The 21,674-nt window shown below is 40.8% G+C and overlaps 1 protein-coding gene across 1 annotated transcript; it reads left to right on the top strand.

The window, feature by feature from the left end:
- The first annotated feature begins 498 nt into the window (after positions 1-498).
- kiaa1841 (KIAA1841 ortholog) lies at positions 499-21,103 on the top strand. The gene is made up of 21 exons (XM_036593358.1): positions 499-749; positions 2,455-2,607; positions 3,325-3,514; positions 3,994-4,087; positions 5,440-5,687; positions 6,553-6,611; positions 7,826-7,986; positions 9,274-9,360; positions 9,778-9,888; positions 10,298-10,421; positions 10,507-10,659; positions 11,911-12,056; positions 12,256-12,349; positions 14,526-14,558; positions 16,531-16,630; positions 17,728-17,816; positions 17,900-17,928; positions 18,651-18,724; positions 19,005-19,093; positions 20,087-20,178; positions 20,602-21,103. The coding sequence occupies exons 2-21, from the start codon at positions 2,458-2,460 to the stop codon at positions 20,636-20,638; spliced, it is 2,160 nt and encodes a 719-aa protein (XP_036449251.1). The 5' UTR covers positions 499-749; positions 2,455-2,457; the 3' UTR covers positions 20,639-21,103.
- Positions 21,104-21,674: the final 571 nt, after the last annotated feature.

A 21,674-nucleotide genomic window follows, 5' to 3' on the forward strand; every position in this document is an offset into this window, starting at 1 on the left:
CAGTAATCTTAATTTTTCACAGTAATTTTTATATTTTTTATGTTATTATTATATTTTATATGATTTTTTTATATTATTAAACAAAGAATACTATTAAGATTGTCCTTATTAGATATTAATTTCTTCCTTTTTAAATTTATTTTTATTTTTTATTTTCTTTGATTTTATTGTTTGTGCTCGTATGCTTTTTTTCCCTTTCGCTTCCGCTGTCGCCTAGCAACGAGGACGCCCCTCTCGCACAAGCTGCACTGCGGCACCGGAAGAGCGATAAAAATCAACAAAACGACGACGTACTAAACGAGGAACTCACAAACAACAAACTACAAGACAACAAAAACAACAAACAACAAAAACAACAAACTACAGGAATATCGGAGCTGCTGAGCGGCCTGTATGAGTCTGTCTGGCTTTGATTGCGTCCCGCAGGTGCTCGACCAATCAGCGCACAGCGTTTCTGAGTCTGGGTGGAGCCTGTGGTTCAGCAGAGCCACCGGAGACAACGAACCAGCAGCCCGAACATCAGCGGATTAAACCGTTAATATAGCTTTAAACAGCACACAGACGGTTACAGGCACTGAAAACAAGGGAATGGAGACAAAACACGGCTGTGTGTCAAACATGAATCGACTTTTAGCGCGTTAGGCCCTTAAACCGTTTGTGATCACTGATCAATAACGCTATTGACTCAGCCAGCCTGGACCAGAGAGTAACATCATCGCTACAGAAGGGTCACAGAAGGACGAACTAATGTAAGTGACTGATATTACCTAATGATTCACCAGCTTTTTGTTCGAATTTACCCGTTTACCCGGCTGCAGCAGTTAAAGTGGAACGGGGATCCTGGAAAAGGAAGCCAGCCTTGTTGTATTTGCAGGGTATTGTTCGCTGCAGCCTGTTTCTGATGGCCATCAAATATCATATATCATTACAGGCTACCGCAGTGTTCTCCACCTGCACTGCAGAGTTTGTTTTCCAGCTCCAGAGCTGTGCACTGGGAAGGCTGAAGTTAGGGTGATGTATGTGGACCAGAGCTGGGATGTAATGGAATAGAAGTATTGGGGAAAATATATTCATCAGAATACAGAAATTAGTAGAATAAAGTATCTGTATTAAGTACAAGTTACATTTTGTAAAGGTGGTTTTCAGAATACAGTTACTTTTTACATTTGTAGAAATGCTTACCTACTAAATTAAAAAAAAATATTTACCATCTTTAAAAGAAACACCACAAATACTTGTTTATTAGCTATTCTAAACTCACTCTGTGTAAAGAAGAACTCAATAAATGGCTTTTTACAAACACTGAGGTTCCTAAAGCCTGAGTAGACTGATAAACCAAAGTGACTATATATAAATACATATTTATAATACAATATGTTATTTTTTATGCATTACTGAACAGTGTGTTCAGTATTCAGCCATCACTACTTTTTCAAAGTATTTTGCCCAACGCTGATGGGGACACAGCCCACTATGCTGCAGAAATGACTTTGACTTTCCATTTTGTGACTGGCTGAAACTGTGGTCCACAGAATGATTGCAGCTCTGAAGAACATGCACTCCCTGGCCACTTTTTCGAAACCCCTTCTTTGTAGCTCCACTTTACTGGTGTAGACTTATACCTGATCTGTAGATGCACAGATATCCTGTCTGTATATTTTGGGTGGACGGTCCACTCTCAACCCAGCAGTGACACTGACGTGTGTAAAAAAACCCCAGCAACACTGTTATGCTGTGTCTGATACACTCGTACCAGCACCAAACACACTGCCATGTCAGTGTCGCTGCTGTGCTGAGATTGGACCACCACCCACATAATATCTGGACAACAGCGGCCCTGTGGTCAGACTAATGATCATGATAAACTGTGCAGCAACAGATGGACTACAGTAACTGTAACTGTACACCTGCTTGGTGAACCTATAAGGTAGGTGTTTCTAATCAAGGGGCCAGAGAGTGGAAGGACAAGGTAGATGTTTCTATAAAGTGGCCAGTGAGTGGAAGTACAAGGTAGATGTTTCTAATAAAGTGGCCAGTGAGTGGAAGGACAAGGTAGATGTTTCTAATAAAGTGGCCAGTGAGTGGAAGTACAAGGTAGATGTTTCTAATAAAGTGGCCAGTGAGTGGAAGTACAAGGTAGATGTTTCTAATAAAGTGGCCAGTGAGTGGAAGTACAAGGTAGATGTTTCTAATAAAGTGGCCAATGAGCGGAAGTACAAGGGGGTGTTTCTAATAAAGTGGCCAATGAGCGGAAGTACAAGGGGGTGTTTCTAATAAAGTAGCTAGTTAGAAGCAGTAGGAGGTAGGGGTTTCTAATCAAGTGGCCAATGAGTGCATGCTGAATGTCGGGGTTTCTAATAAAGTGAATGACAGTGTTCTTCTCTTTTATCACATGTCATGAGTTGTGGTCCTGGCTGTTCATGCTGATTAATCCCCATGTAAATACTGTTCCAGATAATGAATCGTCTTTGTTCTGTCAACAATAATTTCCCGTATGACAATAACCTCTTGGTCCTGGACATGGTGCTGAGTTCACTATGGGGAATGCCACAGCCAATCAACTGGGACAGCGTTGCCCGTCTCGTTCCTGGCTTCACACCGAAAGAGGTAATTAAGAACTGAGTTTTGCCATTTCTGTCATAATAGCTAAAGGAATAATTGATACACAGTTTACACAATTTCCCCTTCCGCCAAATATAGTTCAAACACGTTTGGTATCTTAGGTTTGTTTTACACTGGAGGCACGAGGCTAAGGTCTTACTAACAAGTATTAGAAGCTTATATTCAATTAGCATGGTGCTAACTGCAGACCTAAATCATCACACACTCACCTCAGACTGTGGAGAGTTGTGAAATAATCTTAAACAGACTTGTTTATGTGGTTTTTGACACTGTATTACACTGTTATCTATAATCGTGGGCTACGTCACATAACAGAGCACAGCAGTAGCAGCCACCTGGAACACTGAGTTTTATTTACTTTTGTGTGTCTGTGTGGAACATGAGCCACCATAGCAGCGTTTTTCTCATATATTTTTAATAATTTTTTCACAGCTACCTTAAAATGCAACTTTTGCCTATTTTGAAGGTCCATCAGTTGAACCATGTTTGTTCCTCAGTAACACTGATGAAATCATTTCAGTTGAAATTTGTCTAATATCCAAAACCAAGTATGTCAACCTGAATTAAAGCATTTCATTTATATGCTCTCCTTTATTGTGTAAACTGTACAGGATTAATTTGATATGAAGAAAGCTGCGTATAATTAATTAACAAATCACATTTTCATTCAATTTACATTCTGTTGTTCTCGTTTGTGAATAGTGTGCACGCAGGTTCGATGAGCTGAAGAGCACCGGGAGTTTCCCCCTAGTGGACGAGCAGTGTAACGCACTGACCGCAGCCAGCAGCTCTCCATCTGAACCGTTGTCCGCTTACATCAGGTCCACCCTATTGGACATTACTGGGGACACGGGGGAACCACGGACCAATCAGAGCACGCTCTCAGTGTCAAGTGAGTCAAAGGGGCAAGACTTGATCAACATTATTACAATGGTGTATTCAAAAACACTGTGTTCATTAAATGGTGGATGATAAGTACCTGTCCACCCTGCTCTTCAATGGTCAGGACGTTGTTCATCAGTGGTCGCTGGATGCTGTTGGCTTTATATTTTTGGTTAGGGGACTGTTCTCAGTCCAGCAGGAACACTGAGGTGTTTAAAAATGATAGATTGATAGAACTTTATTGATCCTGAAGGGAAATCGCAGGTTTTTTTAAGTTAGAGTTTAAAATGTTAAAACTTTAAAAGTTTAAGTTTTAAGTTTATAGTTTAACTGTAAGTTTTAACTTTGTTTTTCAGTTAAAGTTTTTAAATTTTTAAGTTAAAAACACCAATTTTTCCAGTGTAAAAGAAACTTACTACATATATGAATGTGAAAAATCAGTCCGAACTTGTTTGTAGAAGTATTAAAGTGGACTGTGTTCGTCCTCAGGCCTGAGTGTGAGCCCTGCCGTTAGAGGAGCCGGTGCTGAGAATGAGAGCACAGCGGCCACCGAGGAGCGAGAAAAGGAGGATGGAGGAAAAAGGTGCTACATCCGTTCATAACATGTTCCGGCATTCATTAACTCACTCTTAGGGAATTCTAGGCCTAATGATTTCTGTGAAATAAAAAAATATATTTTTTTGGCAAAAACTTTAAACACTCAACAGAAAATTGTCCAATCAGAATTTTTTTCCTGTATTATCTAGGTACACAGGCAAGTTAGCTCTCCCATTGGTTAGGACTTCAAGAGCTGGACTGAAGTCCTAACATTTCAGATTAGCCTCTAACATAATTAGCTACTGACAGTGAAATCAAGCAATCATGCTTTGATTTACAAAAAACATCACTCTAGCTCGGAGTTCGGCAACCCAAATGTTAAGAAGAGCCATTTTGTCCTTTCAGCAAAAACCAAACCACCTTGGGAGTCACAACATTTTATGGCCATTTTACCATCTTGTCTGTAAATGTGTCTCAGTATGTACTGATGTGCTGGTATAGGTTAAACAATATAATACAAACATAAACACAGACTTACTTTGCTCTGCTTCAAGCTTTAGCTCAGCTATAGCCACTTTTCTCGCATCTCCAGCAGGAAACTTTTCATTCCAAAGTAGAACAGTTTCTTGTAAAATGTCTCTCAACGTTTGACTTTTTACGAGGTTGAAGTCGCTTCTCATTCACCAGCTTCCTGTTTGAATTTTCCTGTTCCATCTTATTCATCTCCAAAATTCATCTCCTGTTCATCTCCAAATTATCAAGGTTCGTCTTAAATGTTTCTCTTTGCCATTTTGTCAGCTGACTGCGTTGCTATGGTGACCAGCTATGATCTTCAGGGTCAAAAGTTGGTGAATTAGCAGTTCTACATTAGCTCCAACATTTAAGACCATTCACTGTTTAAACTGTGTTTGGATGATCAGCAGAGCTTTATTTTGCTGCAAAGGAGGATTATTTTATTTTTACCTAAACATCTAATTAACAGGGCAGTAAAAGAGCTGCATTTTGCCGACCCCTGGACTAGATCTTCTGGAAGTTCTAGATATGTCACAGACTGTAAATACGAGTCGTAGTCTTCTGTGTTAACTAATCAGTGTTCCGGTTAGTTGTTAGGAGTGGAAAACAGTGACGGCAGCTCTGTGCCAGGACTCTCAGATATATGGTACTGTCTGTTACAAGCTTCAAATAGCTGTGTTTAATCTAAAATGGCCAAAAGAAATGTTCAGGTGAATTGCTGTTAGCTCAGTGCTAGAATACTGCTAGAATCCCATGGAGGTGCTAGCAGAAATTTGAGAGGTCTTGGCGTGACTGGGCTTTGACATTTATGGGCCGAACTGAAGGCCCAGCACTAATCACAGTTCACCACTGCATTAACTGTTGCTCTTTGGTCGTGCTCCTCAGTCCTACCATGGTGATCCATGTGTGTGACGAAGCGAAGAACCTGAAGCAGGATTTCTCATGTCCACGCGACCTGCTGGTGAGGGAGATGCGCTATTTTGCAGAGTATCTGTCAGTGGATGCTCAGCGCTGGGAGGAGGTGGACATCTCGGTCCACTGTGACGTCCAGATATTTGACTGGCTCATGAACTATGTCAAGAGAAACTCTGCTGACCACGAACTGGGAAAACATGTGGAAAAACCCAAACTAGGTCAGTTATGCTGGACTCATTATGGCGAATGTTTGCTGAGTCATTTGCCTTGTGTGTTTGCTGAGTAGGGCTGCAACTAACGGTTATTATGATTAATTAATTGATTATTAATCTATAATAATCTACAGTCTGTCAGAATGACTGTGTGGATCATATGAACATTACAGAGCACTTTTAAATGAAACAATAGAAGCCATATCGCCCCCTACACATCCTGTAGTGTATTACCGTCTGTCAGAATGACTTTGTGGATCATATGGACATTATAGAGCGCTTTTTAAATGAAACAACAGTAGAAGCCATATCGCCCCCTACACTTTCTGTAGTGTATTACAGTCTGTCAGAATGACTGTGTGGATCATGTGAACATTATAGAGCGCTTTTTAAATGAAACAACAGTAGAAGCCATATCGCCCCCTACACTTTCTGTAGTGTATTAGAGTCTGTCAGAATGACTGTGTGGATCATATGAACATTATAGAGCGCTTTTTAAATGAAACAATAGAAGTCATATCGCCCCCTACACTTCCTAAAGTGTATTACAGTCTGTCAGAATGACTGTGTGGATCATAAACATTATTCGTTTACTGTATGTATTCCAATCATTTGAACGCTATAAAGCTCTTTTGTTTTGAATTATACAATGTATCAATGTTTTTCCATAATCTGGAAAATTTTCCTTTCTTGGAAACTACTTGTTGCTGCCCTACTGCTGAAATGTTTGATGTTGTGGGTGCCTGATGATGGACATGTCTGAATGATGAGCTTTTTCTTTATGTGTGGTGGTGAATGTTGGCGTGTGGTTGTTTTGGCTGTTTGTGATGTGGTTTGGTCATGCCGTGTCGTGTTTGGTGTTTGGTTTCAGAGCCCAGCAATGTCATCTCTATCCTGATCTCATCCGAGTTCTTGAAGATGGATACTTTAGTAAGTGTGCATACTTTAGTAAGCATGTGTTAGTGTGAATACTTAAAGCTTCAACCACGAATTGTGCCTCTGTCAACACAGTTCATTCTTACAGAGAGCAAGGCAAACGTACATACAGTGGGTTTTAATGGGGGCATTATTGCTGTTCTCACTGTAGCCTGAAAAAAGTAGGCTGCTGGTTGTTCCTGGTTGGGGCTTTAAGTGAGGATTTGAAGACTTAAGTGTGGATACTTTAGTACACTATAGATACTACTGGGTATGTCAGTGCAGGCATGTCAGACTGGTGACCTTCCGGGCCAAAGTGCTGTGGATGTTAGCGTTTACCCTCATATAACACTCTGAATTCAGTTCACGAAGGCCTTGCCAATTAGCTGATGAGCTGAATCAGGTGTGTTTAATGAGGCAGGGTGCTGAAGCCTGCAGAGTTTTGGCCCATGAAGACTGGAGCCTGACCTGTGTGCTGTAGTGAGTGTGAATATGTAGGTACATATAGTGCTGGGTATCTGTGTGGTGTGGTCAGAGCATGCTGCATGGCCAGTGTTATGCTTATAGTTGCACCTGGAGTTGCAGAGTTATATGCAAAAGTTTGAACACCCTGGTCAAGTTCCATGATTTGTTGATTTTCTAAGTAAAAAGAAGTCATCACATTCTCTACAGAGAACACAGTGAAATATGACATTTTCTGCAAATTTTAATTGCGGAGTTTAACATTTTGGAAAAAAAAACATAAAATATAAAAGTTTTTTTTTCCCAATAAGTTAAATTAAGCAAATAAACTGTAATTGTGCATTAAAATGTGCAGAAGTGTGTTCTCTGTAGAGGACATGTTCAACTATTTTTGCTTACAAAATCAACAAAACATCATCCAAAACATTCGTCCAGGGGCGCAAAACATTTTTCCATGGGCGCAAATGTAGCTAACACTGAATCAGAGATAGTAGCGAGTAGACAGTAGTGCTAACTGGTCCCTATTGATTTTGCTTACCCTTAGCAACATTAGCATGTTTTAGCCCTCAAATGGTGCAGCCATTAAGCATTGGCCTCATTGTCGGGGTATCAGTTGCAATCATGAATTTCAGGGTGGGCAGCAGTGAAGCTGGATTCATAGACCAGTGACCTTGTTTTGGGTCAGATCCCACTCAGGGCAGGGCAAGCTGAGTCCATCAGCCGAAGCTCAGGGCTGTAAATGCTGTGCTGGACTCTCTGACCTTCAGGTAGAGGAGTGTGTCCAGTACTGTCACAAGCATATGAGCGCCATCGTGGCCACACCGTGCAACATGAGCTGCATCAACAGCAACCTGGCCAGCCGCATCGCTCTGCTCTTCACACACAACCAGGCCGACGACATCAAGGACAAGAAGGACAAGTTCAAAAGGTCAGTAACTGCTATTAATTATTGAGTATCTTCTATGAATTATTCAGTATCTAGTATGAATTATTCAGTGACTGCTATGAATTATTCAGTATTTTTACATATTATTCAGTAACTACTGTAAGTTATTGAGTAATTACTATTAATTATTCAGTAACTACTATGAATTATTCAGTAACTACTATGAATTATTCAATAACTACTATGAATTATTCAGTATCTACTATGAATTATTCAATAACTACTATGAATTATTCAGTATCTACTATGAATTATTCAGTATCTACCTTGAATTTTTCAGTAACTACTATAATTTATTCAGTAACCACTATGAATTATTCAGTAACTACTATGAATAATTCAGTATCTGCTATTAAATTATTCAGTATCTACTTTGAATTATTGAGTAACTACTATGAATTATTCAGTAATTACTATGAAGAATTCAGTATCTGCTATTAAATTATTCAGTAATTCATTCATTCAGGCTCCCTGCTCCCTACATAGTGCACTACGTAGGAATTTAAATACTGGATCCTGCAGCCCAACAGTGCAAAATACAGCTAAGAGATAGTCATTTGGGACTCCACACTCAATAAATGATGCACTGTTTGTCTGTAGAGGCGAGAAACTTTCAAAGCTAGCACACTATTTAGGAAGTACTGAGCCGTTTGGGATTCAGCCTGGGTTTGACGTGACTTCTGACTGAAACACAAACATTTGAAGTGTGTAAGACATTCAAGTAACATTTTTAGTCTTCTATACTGCCGTTTTACAGTTAATCATACCGTAAGTGCTTTAATTAAAGCCTGTGATATTAATGATGGAGTTGTTTAGGCTGTTGGCTCTTTTAGCCTGTTAGCTAGCTGACCAGCCTAGTTCTGGTTAAGGACATAAGTCTCTAGTTCCTTCAGTTTAAACAAAAACAGGTTCTTTCTTCATCAGTCCACTTGGTGGTCCATGCGAGCAGCATTACAGTCAGAGATTATTCCATTAACAGCACAAGGTGTTTTCGTGCTGTTGCGCAGTAATACAGAGTTCAGTTGTTGTGAGGCGGTCATAGGCGGTGTATCATGGATTTTACGACAGCTTTGAATGCAGATTTTAGGAGCGGAACTATCCGTTTAATAATATGAATTATTCAGTTTCTACTATTAAATTATGCAGTAACTACTATGAATTATTCAGTAAGTGATTCTCTGTTGTAAAGGGACTAAGGAACCACATCCAGACCCTGTAAAGGGTTAAAATGTGATTTCTTTTGTTTTTTTTTGCGTCTTTTGTTTCCAGTAAGTTGTTCCAGAAGAAGATTGAGAAGCTTTTTGATCCTGACTATGAAAATCCTGACTCTCCAGGAAACGCTGCTACGCTCTACAGGTCAGACACTTTTTATATAACATAACATCTGAGTTCACTCTGCTCTCATGAGAAAACCTTCTCCAATTATGCAGTGTAGTTTTGATGCTACATATAAATTAATACACGTCTACAAATAGACAGCAGGCAGTAAGTGTAAAAGATAAAGGCTGATAAAAGCAAAACTCTGTCTCTGTCTCTCTCTCTCTCTCTCTCTTCTTGCTCTCTCTCTCTGTCTTTCTCTCTCTCCTCATTCTCTCTCTCTCACTCCCTCTCTCTCGTTCTCTCCCTCTGTCTTTCTGTCTCTCTCTCTCTCTCTCTCTCTCTCTCTCTCTCTCTCTCACTCTCTCTCTCTCTTTCTCTCTCTATCTGTCTTTCTCTCTCTCTCCTCACTCTCTCTCCTCACTCCCTCTCTCCTCATTCTCTCTCTCTCTCCAGGTGTGGTCTTTGCCTTAAGCTTCTGACCAAAGACACTGAAAGGAAGATCTCTTGTGTTCCGGGCAAAATTAACATTGACTCTCAAGGCAACATCGTCTACACACACAGCCGGTACTCACACAGCACATCACAGTGCGGTGAAAGCCATTCGATCTCACCTGGGCTCATCGCAGAACACAGCCTGACTCTCATTCTACTCTGTTTAGAACCATGTCATGCTTAAATGGATCTATGCATGGTGAAAGGGTTTTCAGATTGATGGAGAATGTGCTATATATGGTTCTATATAGAACCTATGGTTCCCTTTTTGGTGCTATATTGAACCATTTTCAAAAAGCTTCTACATAGAACCATCTACAGTACATTCTCCATCAGTCTGTAGAACCCTTTTATGAGGCAAAGAACGCTTTAATCATGCAAAGGGTTCTGTAAGTGTTCATGGTTCTATATAGAACCATTTTTCTTTATTAAAGAACCCATTTTTAAGTGTGTATTGACAGCTGTGGACTTCTCCTCTCAGACATAAAGGCTGGGACGTCCATGACTTTCTGAACGGCCTGTATGAGGAGCTGAAGTCCTGGGTGCTGGTTTACTGGAGGATCTGGGGCACCATTAACTTCCTCACCTGCTCTCGCTGTAAACAGGTGAACACTCCTTCACCCTCGGCTGTCAGTGTGGCACCTGCTGCAGGGGTTCCGTGGTAGAACTCTTTGTGTGTGTTATCTGCAGGTGTTCCTGTGCAGCGAGTTGTCTCAGTGCAGGTATCACCCGGAGGCCGTGGTGTACCCGGGTGTGGGTGCTGATCGCAGCTGGCACGGTGCTGGGCTTTATCCCTGCTGCAAACAGAGGGCTCTTCGCTTCGACCCTGCCGCCATACCCAGGGTGAGCTAGAACCGCACAGAACTGTAGAACCATACTGAGGGCAAGCTAGAACCATATAGATCTGTATATCATGATTCTCAGAGTTAGCTAGAACCATTTAGACCTGTAGAACCATGTTGTGGGTAAGCTAGGACCTACTGAATTGCATTACCATTCCCAGAGAGACCTAGAACTGTATAGAACTGTATAACTGTGCACAGAGTAAGCTAGAAACTTATAAAACTGTATAACTGTGCCCAGGTTGAGCTAGAACTGTGTAGAACTGTATAACCATACCCAGGGTGAGCTAGAACCACACAGAACAGAACCATACTGAGGGCAAACTAGAACCATATAGATCTGTATATCATGATTTCCAGGGCTAGCTAGAACCATTTAGACCTGTAGAACCATGTTGTGGGTAAGCTAGGACCTACTAAATTGCATTACCATTCCCAGAGAGACCTAGAACTGTATAGGACTGTATAACCATGCCCAGGGTAAGCTAGAACCTTACAGAGCTGTATAACCATGTTCAGTGTAAGCAAGAACTTTATAAAACTGTATAATAATGCCCTGGGTGAACTAGAACCATATAGGACTATACAACAATGAACTAGATAAGCTGGGTAACCATGCCCAGGGGGAGCTAGAACATTACAGAGCTAGAATCATGCCCATGTTTTGCTAGAATAAACTACACCTAGGCTGAGATAGAACTGTATAACAGTGTTAAGGGTTAGAGCTAGAACGACATGGAACTCTGTAACCTTGCCCAGGCTTAGCTAGAACATGCCATGCCCTGGATTGGGTGGAACAGCTATGCCCAAGATTAGTTAGGTTCATACAACTACACTCTTAAAAAAGATGGTTCTTCAAGGGTTCTTGAGTAAAGACAGTGGTTCTATATGGAACCATGAACACTTAAATGGTTCTTTGCATGGTGAAAGGGTTCTTCGGACTGATGGTATGTGTGGTACCAAACAAAAAAGGTTCTGAAGTTGTTATGATGTCAAGCTTGTTACAGTAGAAGCATGTAAATGATTCTTTGAGTGTTCATGGTTCCATATAGAATCCTTGTCTTTACTAAAGAACCCTTGAAGAACCATCTTTTTAAGAGTGTATGATAAAAGTGTCTGGTAGAGTACTGAGTAGAGTTAGCTAGAACAGCATAGACTTGTGTAGGAATAGAAAGGATTCAGTAGTCAAACAGAGTTGGACAGGAATTCTACTCAATCTTTTAAAGGCATGTATTATGTTCTGTCCCCGCAGGGCTGTAAGGTCAGGGATCATGTGGTCAGCATGCTGGACGGTGGGGACTGTGGAGATAACGTGAACTCTGTGCAGACCAGAATACTGAACGACCTGCTGCTTCACAGAGACGCTGTGTGTGTTATAAGCACACAGACTGCAGACAGGTCAGCATCATCCTCTAAAAACACTGCGTTCTTTAGAGCAGGTTCTCTTTCAGTTACTGCTGTAGCATCTAATAAAAATAGCAATATTTATGAGGTCAAAAGCATTTTTAGCCTTCTCCTGCAGTATGACTCACTGAGCTTGGCATTAACTTTGAATGCACATTGTGTTTTGACACTTGTGGTGTGTGTTTTGGCACAGTTCTGCGGAGTCACCTGCAGGGGGCGAGCAAACACAGGACTGCGACGTAGAGCCGGGAGTCCTGAACATTCAGAGAAGCGGAGAAGTCACAGCAGTCAGTCTCCTGCATTATTTCATTTCATTTATTTTCCTTATTTTCACATATTATTTGTTATTTCTAAAGGTTATTTGCATATAACATTGAGTGCAATAATCCGATCATAATCAGATTTCTGCAGTTATCTGATTGTTGGTCTTATAAAGAGCACACTCCGATCAGAGTAAGGTGTTGAAATCTTATTAAGAAATCTGATAAATAGGCTGGATTTTAGCTCAGTAATTAGATTTCTCAAGGCATCGGAACTCTTACTCTGATTTCTTTCGGATTTCTCAGTCTGCGCCTGTGTGAAACTGACCGTGGTACCAGAAATAAGTGAGCAGTGTTGCAGTGAGACGCAGCAAAACACTTTTGCAGTGAGGCTGAAACCAAATACATACTTGACAAAATGAAGGATTTAAATATTCCTTATTTTCTTGATGATGTTTGTTCTTATTTTCCGGTAAAATGGCACAATGTTTACAGCATGAAGTTTGAGTTTTATGTTACGTTTACATCATATCTTCTTCTGTGAGTTTATTGGCTGGTTGTAAAGCAGAAATCCAATTACTGCCTCACTCATGTAAACCTGGAGACCCCATTATCTGATTGCTCAAGAGCATGTTAATGCGTAGATCAGATTACTGACAAAATGTGATTTTCAGCAGTTATCAGATTATTAAGTGCATGTAAACACACCCATTATGCAGATCCTGAATTTCATCACATGCTGATGATAACAAGCATGCTATGTAGCTGATCTAGTCGCTTAGGAGTTAATTTACTCACCTGCAGCACCCATATGGACAAACATACTAACATACATACATACATCATCTAAACCGCTTATCCTTCTGGGTCTCAGGGGGTGCTGGAGCCTATCCCAGCTGTCATTGGGCGGAAGGCAGGATACACCCTGGACAGGTCGCCAGTCCCATATGGACAAACAATGGTTTGGTATTTTAAATTGAGGAGGGACAGTATACGATTCTGGAGAATGATTGTTGATATTTAAACTCAACAGCAAAACAAACACACCCCTCCCTTCTGTGGTCCTTCAGAAGCTCCGCCCCTCCAAATTTATGGACGTGCATAGCCAAGGCGAACGACGCTGGGCTGGCAAAATTGTTTTTTTTTTATCTTTGTGGCTATAAATCAATTCGCAAACATTGTACGGACAAATATCTCCATAGAACGTTAGAGTGAACAACGACACAGCAAGTAATGCAGCTAACATTAGCTAGGTTGTGGGTTAGCAAACTGTCACTACAATTGCCGCTGCAAAGCTAACCAGCTGGGATTAGCTATAACAAACATTAGCAAAAGAGACAAAACAATACTGACCTGTTGGTTCTGTGATACAGCGAAAATAAGTTAATATCGCCCACCTGTCTAGCAGAAAAGAGCAGCCTCCACATCCCTTTTCATGCCTTTCAACTCTTGAAGCTGAAATTAGCTTCTTATTCACCAGCTTCTTGCTCCAATTTTCCCGTTCCACCTTAAATGGTAGAGCAGTTACATTCTGATGCCTCAGGCACCAGAATAGAACTGCTGTGCCATTTAAGGTGGAATGGGAAAATGCAAATAAGAAGCCAAATTCAGCCCCAGCTCTCGCCTCACCGTTATCTCTTCACTGCTGAAACGCCCTCAGCTGTTCTAAGCACTTCTTTCTGAATCTTAGTTCTTCAGATCTTCTCGTCTTTGTCTGTTTCTCAGCAACCTCTCGTTCTTAATGAACCGCTCGTTCTTAACTGAGTGGAATTCAGCACGTAGCCCCTCTCCTTCCCCCTGCATGAGCACAGGCAGCCCCTGTCGCTGATTGGTTGGAATGATGTTGTGTTGTCGGTCTGTGGCACTTTGTTTGTTTCCCATTTACAGATCCAGGGCTGTGTACAAATGTCAGATTTTTTTTCCAGTGTGCCCACAGAACGGAGAGCTAGAGGAGAAATTTGCTGAATTTAACAGTGTATTGAATTGAGATTGTATACTGCACCTTTAATTGTTTCCATTGAAAAATCCAAAACAAATCAAAAAACTTCTTAAGTGTCAGGATTGTCGTCAGAGGCTAATCTTTGCCTCTTAGGTGTTTTTTTGTTTGTTTATGAGCTTCAGATGCACAAAATATCAGATTCTCTTGAATGCCTCATTTAGAAAAGCTCTTAACATGTGTCTCTCACCATCCAATCTGTTTCAGTTTTCACTGCTGAAGAACTGGAGTCTCCAACTGGTGAGAACACACACACACACACACACACACACTCTCAATACACCCCACAAAACAGAGGTGTCCGAAATAACAGAAACACCACCTGAATTACTCAGAATCACTGGCCATTTTATCAGAAACACCTACCCTATTGGTGCATTTTGCGCTTATGGTTACTGACTGTAGCTCTATTGACGCACAAATGATCAGCCTCCGTTTAACTCGTCCAACAATGGAAAGGACCACCATGGGACCATCACTGACCATATCTAACTGTAATTAAGTAGTGAACCGCTTTCAGCACAGAAGTGACACTGATGTGGTGGTGTGGGTGGTGCTGGTTTGAGTGTACAGTCATATGTAAAAGTTTGAACATCCAATGAATTTACATTTTGTTCGTTTTCTAAGTGAGAATAAGTCTGTATAAAGGAAATTCAGAGATTTGTTTCTAAACACATACTTGTTGGAAAAGGTCGTAGTGGTATTTGACACTTAAGAGAGGCTGCACTGAAATGAAAGTGAATTCTGTGTGTTTGTTAGCTGAAGCGCTGCTAGCGGCTTCATTTTAATCTAAGAGAGGCTTTGCTGCCCAACCTAAAGAGCTATTGGATATGCTAATGTTAGTATGAAGCCGAAGTCGAAATCCTGTTCGCCAGCTTATTTAAATTTTCCCGTTCCACCTTAAATGGTGCAGCAGTAACATTCTGGCGAATGCAAAGCTGAAGAGGGGCTGCACCTTGAAACTTAATTTTATATACTTGCTGATTTTTAAATAATTTAATTTTGGCTGGGTGGTTAATAACACATTTTTCTGTGGTGTGACAAACTCGGACCACGTATTTATTTCTGCTTTACACAGACTTTAAATGTGGCAATTTTCTGTACATTTTAGTGGACAATTTCTATCTATTTGCTGAGCTTAACATGCTGGAAAAAATAAAATATAAAAATGCCATAACCTTTGCACAAGTCAAATTTCATTTTTTATTTATGTTAAATTCAGCAAATAAAAAATAATTGAGTGTTAAATGTGCAAAAGTGTGTTCTCTGTAGAGGATGTGTTCACTGAGAAAATCAACAAAACATGGAATTTGAGGGCTTCCAAATGGTGCAGCTGTCTCAGAGAACACAAGTGTCCTCCCTCTCTCTCTCTGGGTGGGTAGAGTGGTCTTCACCGCACCCCTTCACTCAGTGCAATGCAATGTGGGCATCTGTTAGCTGAGATAATAGAACAGTTAGTGTTCTCCTCCAAGCGTGTTGAACTGCTCAGTGTTGTTGTGTTAGTGGCAGATCCGAAAAAGTTGTGGTGGCGCTTCACGTGACTCGGAGGAAGCATGTGCTAGCCTTCGTCCTCTCAGCACTGGAAGTATTGTGTGATTGGAGGAGGCCTAGCTAGTGGGTGGAAATGGACATGCCTAAATTTGGGAGAAAATTCTGAAAAAATACCAAAAAAAAAGGAGTGCCCAAACATTTGCATGCGACTATATCAGACACAGCAGTGGCTCAGTGGTCAGAAACTGACCACTGATGAAGGGCTAGAGAATGACTAACATAAATTGTACATGGAAAAATTCCAGTCTCTAGTTTTACATCAAAGTAGGACTGTCTAATAGAGTGGACAGAGAGTGGACACAGTGTTTAAACTCCAGCTGCACTGCTGTACCTGATACAGTCATACCAGCGCAACACACATGAACATACCACTGCCATGTTGGTATCACTGCTGTGCTGATAATGGTCCAGCACCCAGATAATATCTGGTCTGTGGTGGTCTAATGGTGGTCCCTTTCCATTGAAGAACAGGGTAAAAGGGGGCTGATTAAATGGGCTGCAGTAGATGGTCAGTAGTCTGTTACTGTAATCCTACAAAGGGCATCTGTAGGTGTATCTGATAAAGTGACTGGTGAGTATGAGCATTTAATGCTATATTTTAAATTAACTGATGTTTTCATTGTATGCATCAGAGTTCTCAATGCGCTTTGACCTTTCCCAGCGGCAACAGTCTCTGCTGTCTGAGGACGAGGAGTACACCACGGGGTCAGAGGTCACAGAAGATGAAGTTGGGGATGAAGAAGACGCTTCAAAGAAACAAGGTAAAGCAGAGGATTTCTATTATAGAATTAATCTTTCAGACGCAGTGACTCTTTTTGGCCAGATGGTGGCAGGTGTTTATCATTAATGGATGTGCACTTGTTAAAGGGCCTTGATCAGAGGGAAAAAATGAAAATGAAAATGAAAGAGATTAAAGTAGAATGTCAACATTGTTAAAGTTTCAAAACTTGCTGCTCACTCACCGCTCAGCACATAGGTTTAGCCCCGCCCATTGTCGCTGAAGTGATGTGGAGTGTTGTTCCTGCAGACAGTCCATAGAGTGTGTAGAGTTATTCAACTGAAGGATTTTGGAAAATGATTAAATGTTGTGCTGTTCCAAATGGATCACTGCAGTCTTCCACAGGATCCACACATCCAAAAATGTTTATTTCTTCCCAACTCCATGAGAATTTCAGTTCAAAAAGTTGGTTCCCCTTTTCCAGTTTTTCGAATGAGGTACAAAATGTAGGGCAGCCAATTAGACCAGAGGTCATTTAGTCAAATCAAGCCCAAGTTTATTCATGTAGCACTTTTACAACAGAATAATCTGGGTCCGAGGCCCCAGGAGCATCGCCAATGGAGAGGACGAAACACTGAGAGAAACCAAGACCCATTCTAAGGGATAAACTAACCCTCTGGAAAAAAAAAAAGTAAAATGTACCTTTTACAGGGCCCATATTATGGAAAACCAAATCTTTTTTTAATTAAAATACTGTTTGTTATTTTGTTATTGTTATTGTAAGTTATTTTCAAAACACACCATTCACCAACCAGTCTATTCAGTCTATGTATGGAAACTAGGCTGCAAAAAAGGGCCCATTTTGAATGAATTCAGCACTTTAGCCCCACCCACTCACACTGAAGTTAGTGCTTCAGCTCTGAGTTAATCTATATATCTCAGTCTGAATAGCGCTGTAACAAAAACAGCCTGTTTAAGTCTAAGTGATAGAGATTAGGAAAACGGTGATTCAAGAATTATGACTATTTTTGGTACATAAAATCACACAAACTGTATATCTATCCTTCAGGGAAAAAATAAAAGGCAAGAAAAACGTAGCACATGGCCCTTTACGGTCGACCTTTGGGTTTTTTTCCGCAGCTCCAAAGAAGGCAAGAAAATCAGGGAAGCCTTTGAAAAGACAAGTGTCCTCCCCCAGCATACAGCGCAAGGAGAGATCTGCAGACAAGGTGTGTCAGCTTACTGCTTCGTTTTCTTCACATGCTGGACTGTGATGTTCTCCTCACTCACTGTATTCATCCTCTTTTTAAAGGCTACTTCGAGGGACTCCACCCCTTTCACGTACGTCCTTCTGCTGTCTGCTCTTTAAGTGCACACAGCTACTTTTTCTTACTTTCAAATGACTATTTTTTGTAGCTTTTTACTGATTATATGTAACGTTTTGCCTTTGCATCCATCCATATTATTAAGATTATACACTATCTGTCCAAAAGATCCAGACAGGCCTTTTACTAAGTGAATTCAGCTGCTTTAAGGTGCACCTACTGCGGATACAGGCTTGTACAATGTCCATAGAAAACCATTGATCTGCTTAAGTCTGAGCTTAGGATCACCATGGCTAACGCTGACCATGGTCTAGAGGGGTGTAAAGCCCCCCAGCATTAGGCTGAGGAGTGGTGGAACTGTGTTCTCTGGAGTGATGGAGCTCCATCCAGTGCCTTTGGGATGAGTTGTAGTGATCCAAAACTGACCATCAAACATCAGTACCTGACCTCACTAATGCTCAATCAAATCTTCACAGCAATGTTCCACATCTAGTGTAAAGCCTTCCCAGAAGAGTAGAGGCTATCACTGCAGCACAAACTCACTATTACCACCCTTCATTTCAGAAGAAACACTGCTGTCTACAAACTTTTGGACATATAATGTATATTAGCAGTGATGCTATACAGTATATATTATGAACAGCTTGCTATTAAGCACTGAGGGAAGGTGTAACTAAGTAAACAGTGGATATATATGCACTCTCTCTGTCTCTCTCTCTCTCTCTCTCTCTTATCCAGAGTGAGCGTGCAGAAGAGTAAATGGGACAGCAGTCGCTCTTTGAGGTTTAATCAGGACGCTCAGAGGGAGGAAGGTTTGCACTCACAGCCCTGCTTTCCATCATTATCTGTGTATTTCATTCAGTGGAATGTACAGTTAACTGTCTCCCCTACTTTACTTGCTGTGATTCAGCTCATTAGCTAATTACCAAACTCAGCCAGGTGTGGTAGAGCAGCAAAACGTATCTGTGCCATCACACCATCTGCTGTGTTTACCAAGACTCTGTATATTCATATACATGTTGTATATGCAGGTGTGGTGTATCTTCTGCTCTCTCTCTCACTCTTTTTCCCTCACACACACTCTCTGTCCAGACCAGAGGAGAATGGTGGAGATCATGGGTCATCTTACCAGAATGCGCTTTGGTGATTTGGAACAGAACAAGTCAAAGGACACTAAAGAGGTAGAGAACTGCTTTCAATGTGTGAATGAGTGGAGGAGAGAAACAGTTGGCCAGTGTGGCGTATAGTATATAGTACAACAATATACTGTATAAAGCATACACTGTGTAGTTTAACACACTGAGATGAAATGAAACAGAAAATATAAAATGACTTTTGCACAGGCCATGTTTTATGTTTTATTTTATTCGCCAATATGTGAAATTCAACAAATAAACAGTAATCATGTATTAAGATGTGCAGAAATTTGACCAGGTCGCCCAAACTTTTACATACAACCGTATTTATTATAGTAATGTGGATAGCATAACAGTATACTGTATATAGTGCATACAGTACATATGCGTACGTATATTACCACAGCATTATATGTAGTATATACACAGATCAGGCATAATATTATGACCACCTCCTTGTTTCTACGCTCATTGTCCATTTTATCAGCTCCACTTACTATATAGGTGCACTTTGTAGTTCTACAGTTACAGACTGTAGTCCATCTGTTTCTCTGCATACTTTGTTAGCCCCCTTTTACCCTGTTCTTCAGTGGTCAGGACCTGTATGGACCCTTAGGTACTATTAGGTGGTGGATCATTCTCAGCACTGCAGTAACACTGATGTGGTGGTGGTGTGTTAGTGTGTGTATATATATATATATATATACACTGTATATATTGTAGTATAGTTTACAGAGTGACCATATATAATGCACATAATATATACACCATATATGCTACAGAATAGTGTAACTCTATAACAGTTTTTCCTAATCCTGCTCCTGGTGACCCATAGTATATATAATCCAATGATAAGGTGAATCAGGCATGTTAAATTAAAGACTACTGACAGTGCAGCGCTGGGGGTCAGCAGGAGCAGGATTTAAAAACACTCCTCTACAGTGTATACACTGTACACGCTGTAGCATAATCTCATACATTTACAGTATAAAAGGCATTTTGACATGTAAATACTTATGTGTGTCTGTGTGTGTCCAGCTTGCAGGAGGCATTTACTCCAGACTGGAGGCCCAGTTTAAAAGCTCCACTCAGCCCAGTGCCCGACAAAGCAGCTCGGACAAAACGCTCCGGTACATCATGCAAGCGTACATACACTACGGCATCCACACAAGGTCACAATGTAAAATTCACACAGTGTACAAACTCAGAACTGTAGGAACCTAAAACACCACAGCATCTAAAAAAAAACACACAACACACAGTGTTCAGTGATGACTGTACGCTGTACAGCAGTCACACACACACACTGTGATCACTTCAGCACCGACCACACACTCACCCAGCTAATTGTTGTTGTTACTATTTCATCCAGAACGTCTGTTTTGTTAGTTACGTTCGTTTGGCTTTCGAGTTGTTTTCTTCTGTGGAGAGATGGACCAAAATCATATGCTAATCTCTCTTTATTCTGATGGCTGGTTGGAATTTCTTTCTGGTTTTACTCTCTCTCTCTGTTTCAGTTCTATTTTTAACCTGCTGCTTTGTTCTTTTTTTAGGCCAAAGACGCGCTCTGGGCAGTCTAGACCAGCGTAAAGAAGGGAAGCGACAGATGAGATGAGCTGATGAGTACATAAAAGGAGGAATAACCCCTCCTCCTCCGTCCTGCATCCCTCTATCTGAACCTTGGGCTGACTCGGACAGAGGGATGGGCAGAAGCAGACGTTTGCGATGCCGTAAAGGAACCTGTGGGGTTTTAACATGCAAATTGGATTAAATAGTAGAGCTGCACTGGAATGTAGTGTGTCACTTTGTCTCCTCACTAATCGTGCTGCTAGCTTCATAAATGTTAAAGCGATAGTTTGGTGAGAGTCAAATTTACTCTATTTTACCTCTTCTCCCAAATGTATGTCAGTCAGCCAAGGTATATTTGGTGTCTTTAATTTTGGACTGAAGCTACGAGGCTAATGTAGCTAATAAGCAATGGAAGCGTATGTACACCGATTAGCGTGGTGCAAACTGCGTTCCTTAAATCATGTTGTTAAAAGGAATTCCACTGATTTTTCAGAATTTCTGCAAAATTCAATCATTGAGATGTATTGATTCAGAGTGGTTTGGTGTGAAATGGTTCAGAGGTCTTTACAGTGGTGGTGATAGGAACCAGGGGTCGCCATGACTACAACACAAATATAAACATTTTATTTACTATCCAAAACCACCAGCGAACCTACACGTGTCTTCTGAGTTTATATGGAATGTTGATGATGATAAACTATAATAGATCTGAAATAAAAAATCTTGCATGTGCCCCAACATCATGAACATGATAATTTAGGCCAAAATATTCTACACTGTAAAACAATGTTGCAGATATCAGGCAGTGTATTCATAACCATTTGATGTACCAACTTTCTGCGAGGGAGCTTTTAGAGGTGGACGTCTGGTTCCTATCACCACCACTGTGAACAATTCTGACTCTGTTTCTTTAGAACAGAGCATTTCACACCAAACCACTCTGAATGACTTCATATCTTAACCATTGAATTATCTAGAATTTTTTCAAAAATCAGTGGAGTTCCCCTTAAAGTAGTCTTGCTTAAGTGGTTTCTGACACTGGGACACACACTGATAT

The sequence above is a fragment of the Colossoma macropomum genome, unplaced genomic scaffold (genome assembly GCF_904425465.1).
Source record: "Colossoma macropomum unplaced genomic scaffold, Colossoma_macropomum, whole genome shotgun sequence".
NCBI lineage: Eukaryota > Metazoa > Chordata > Actinopteri > Characiformes > Serrasalmidae > Colossoma > Colossoma macropomum.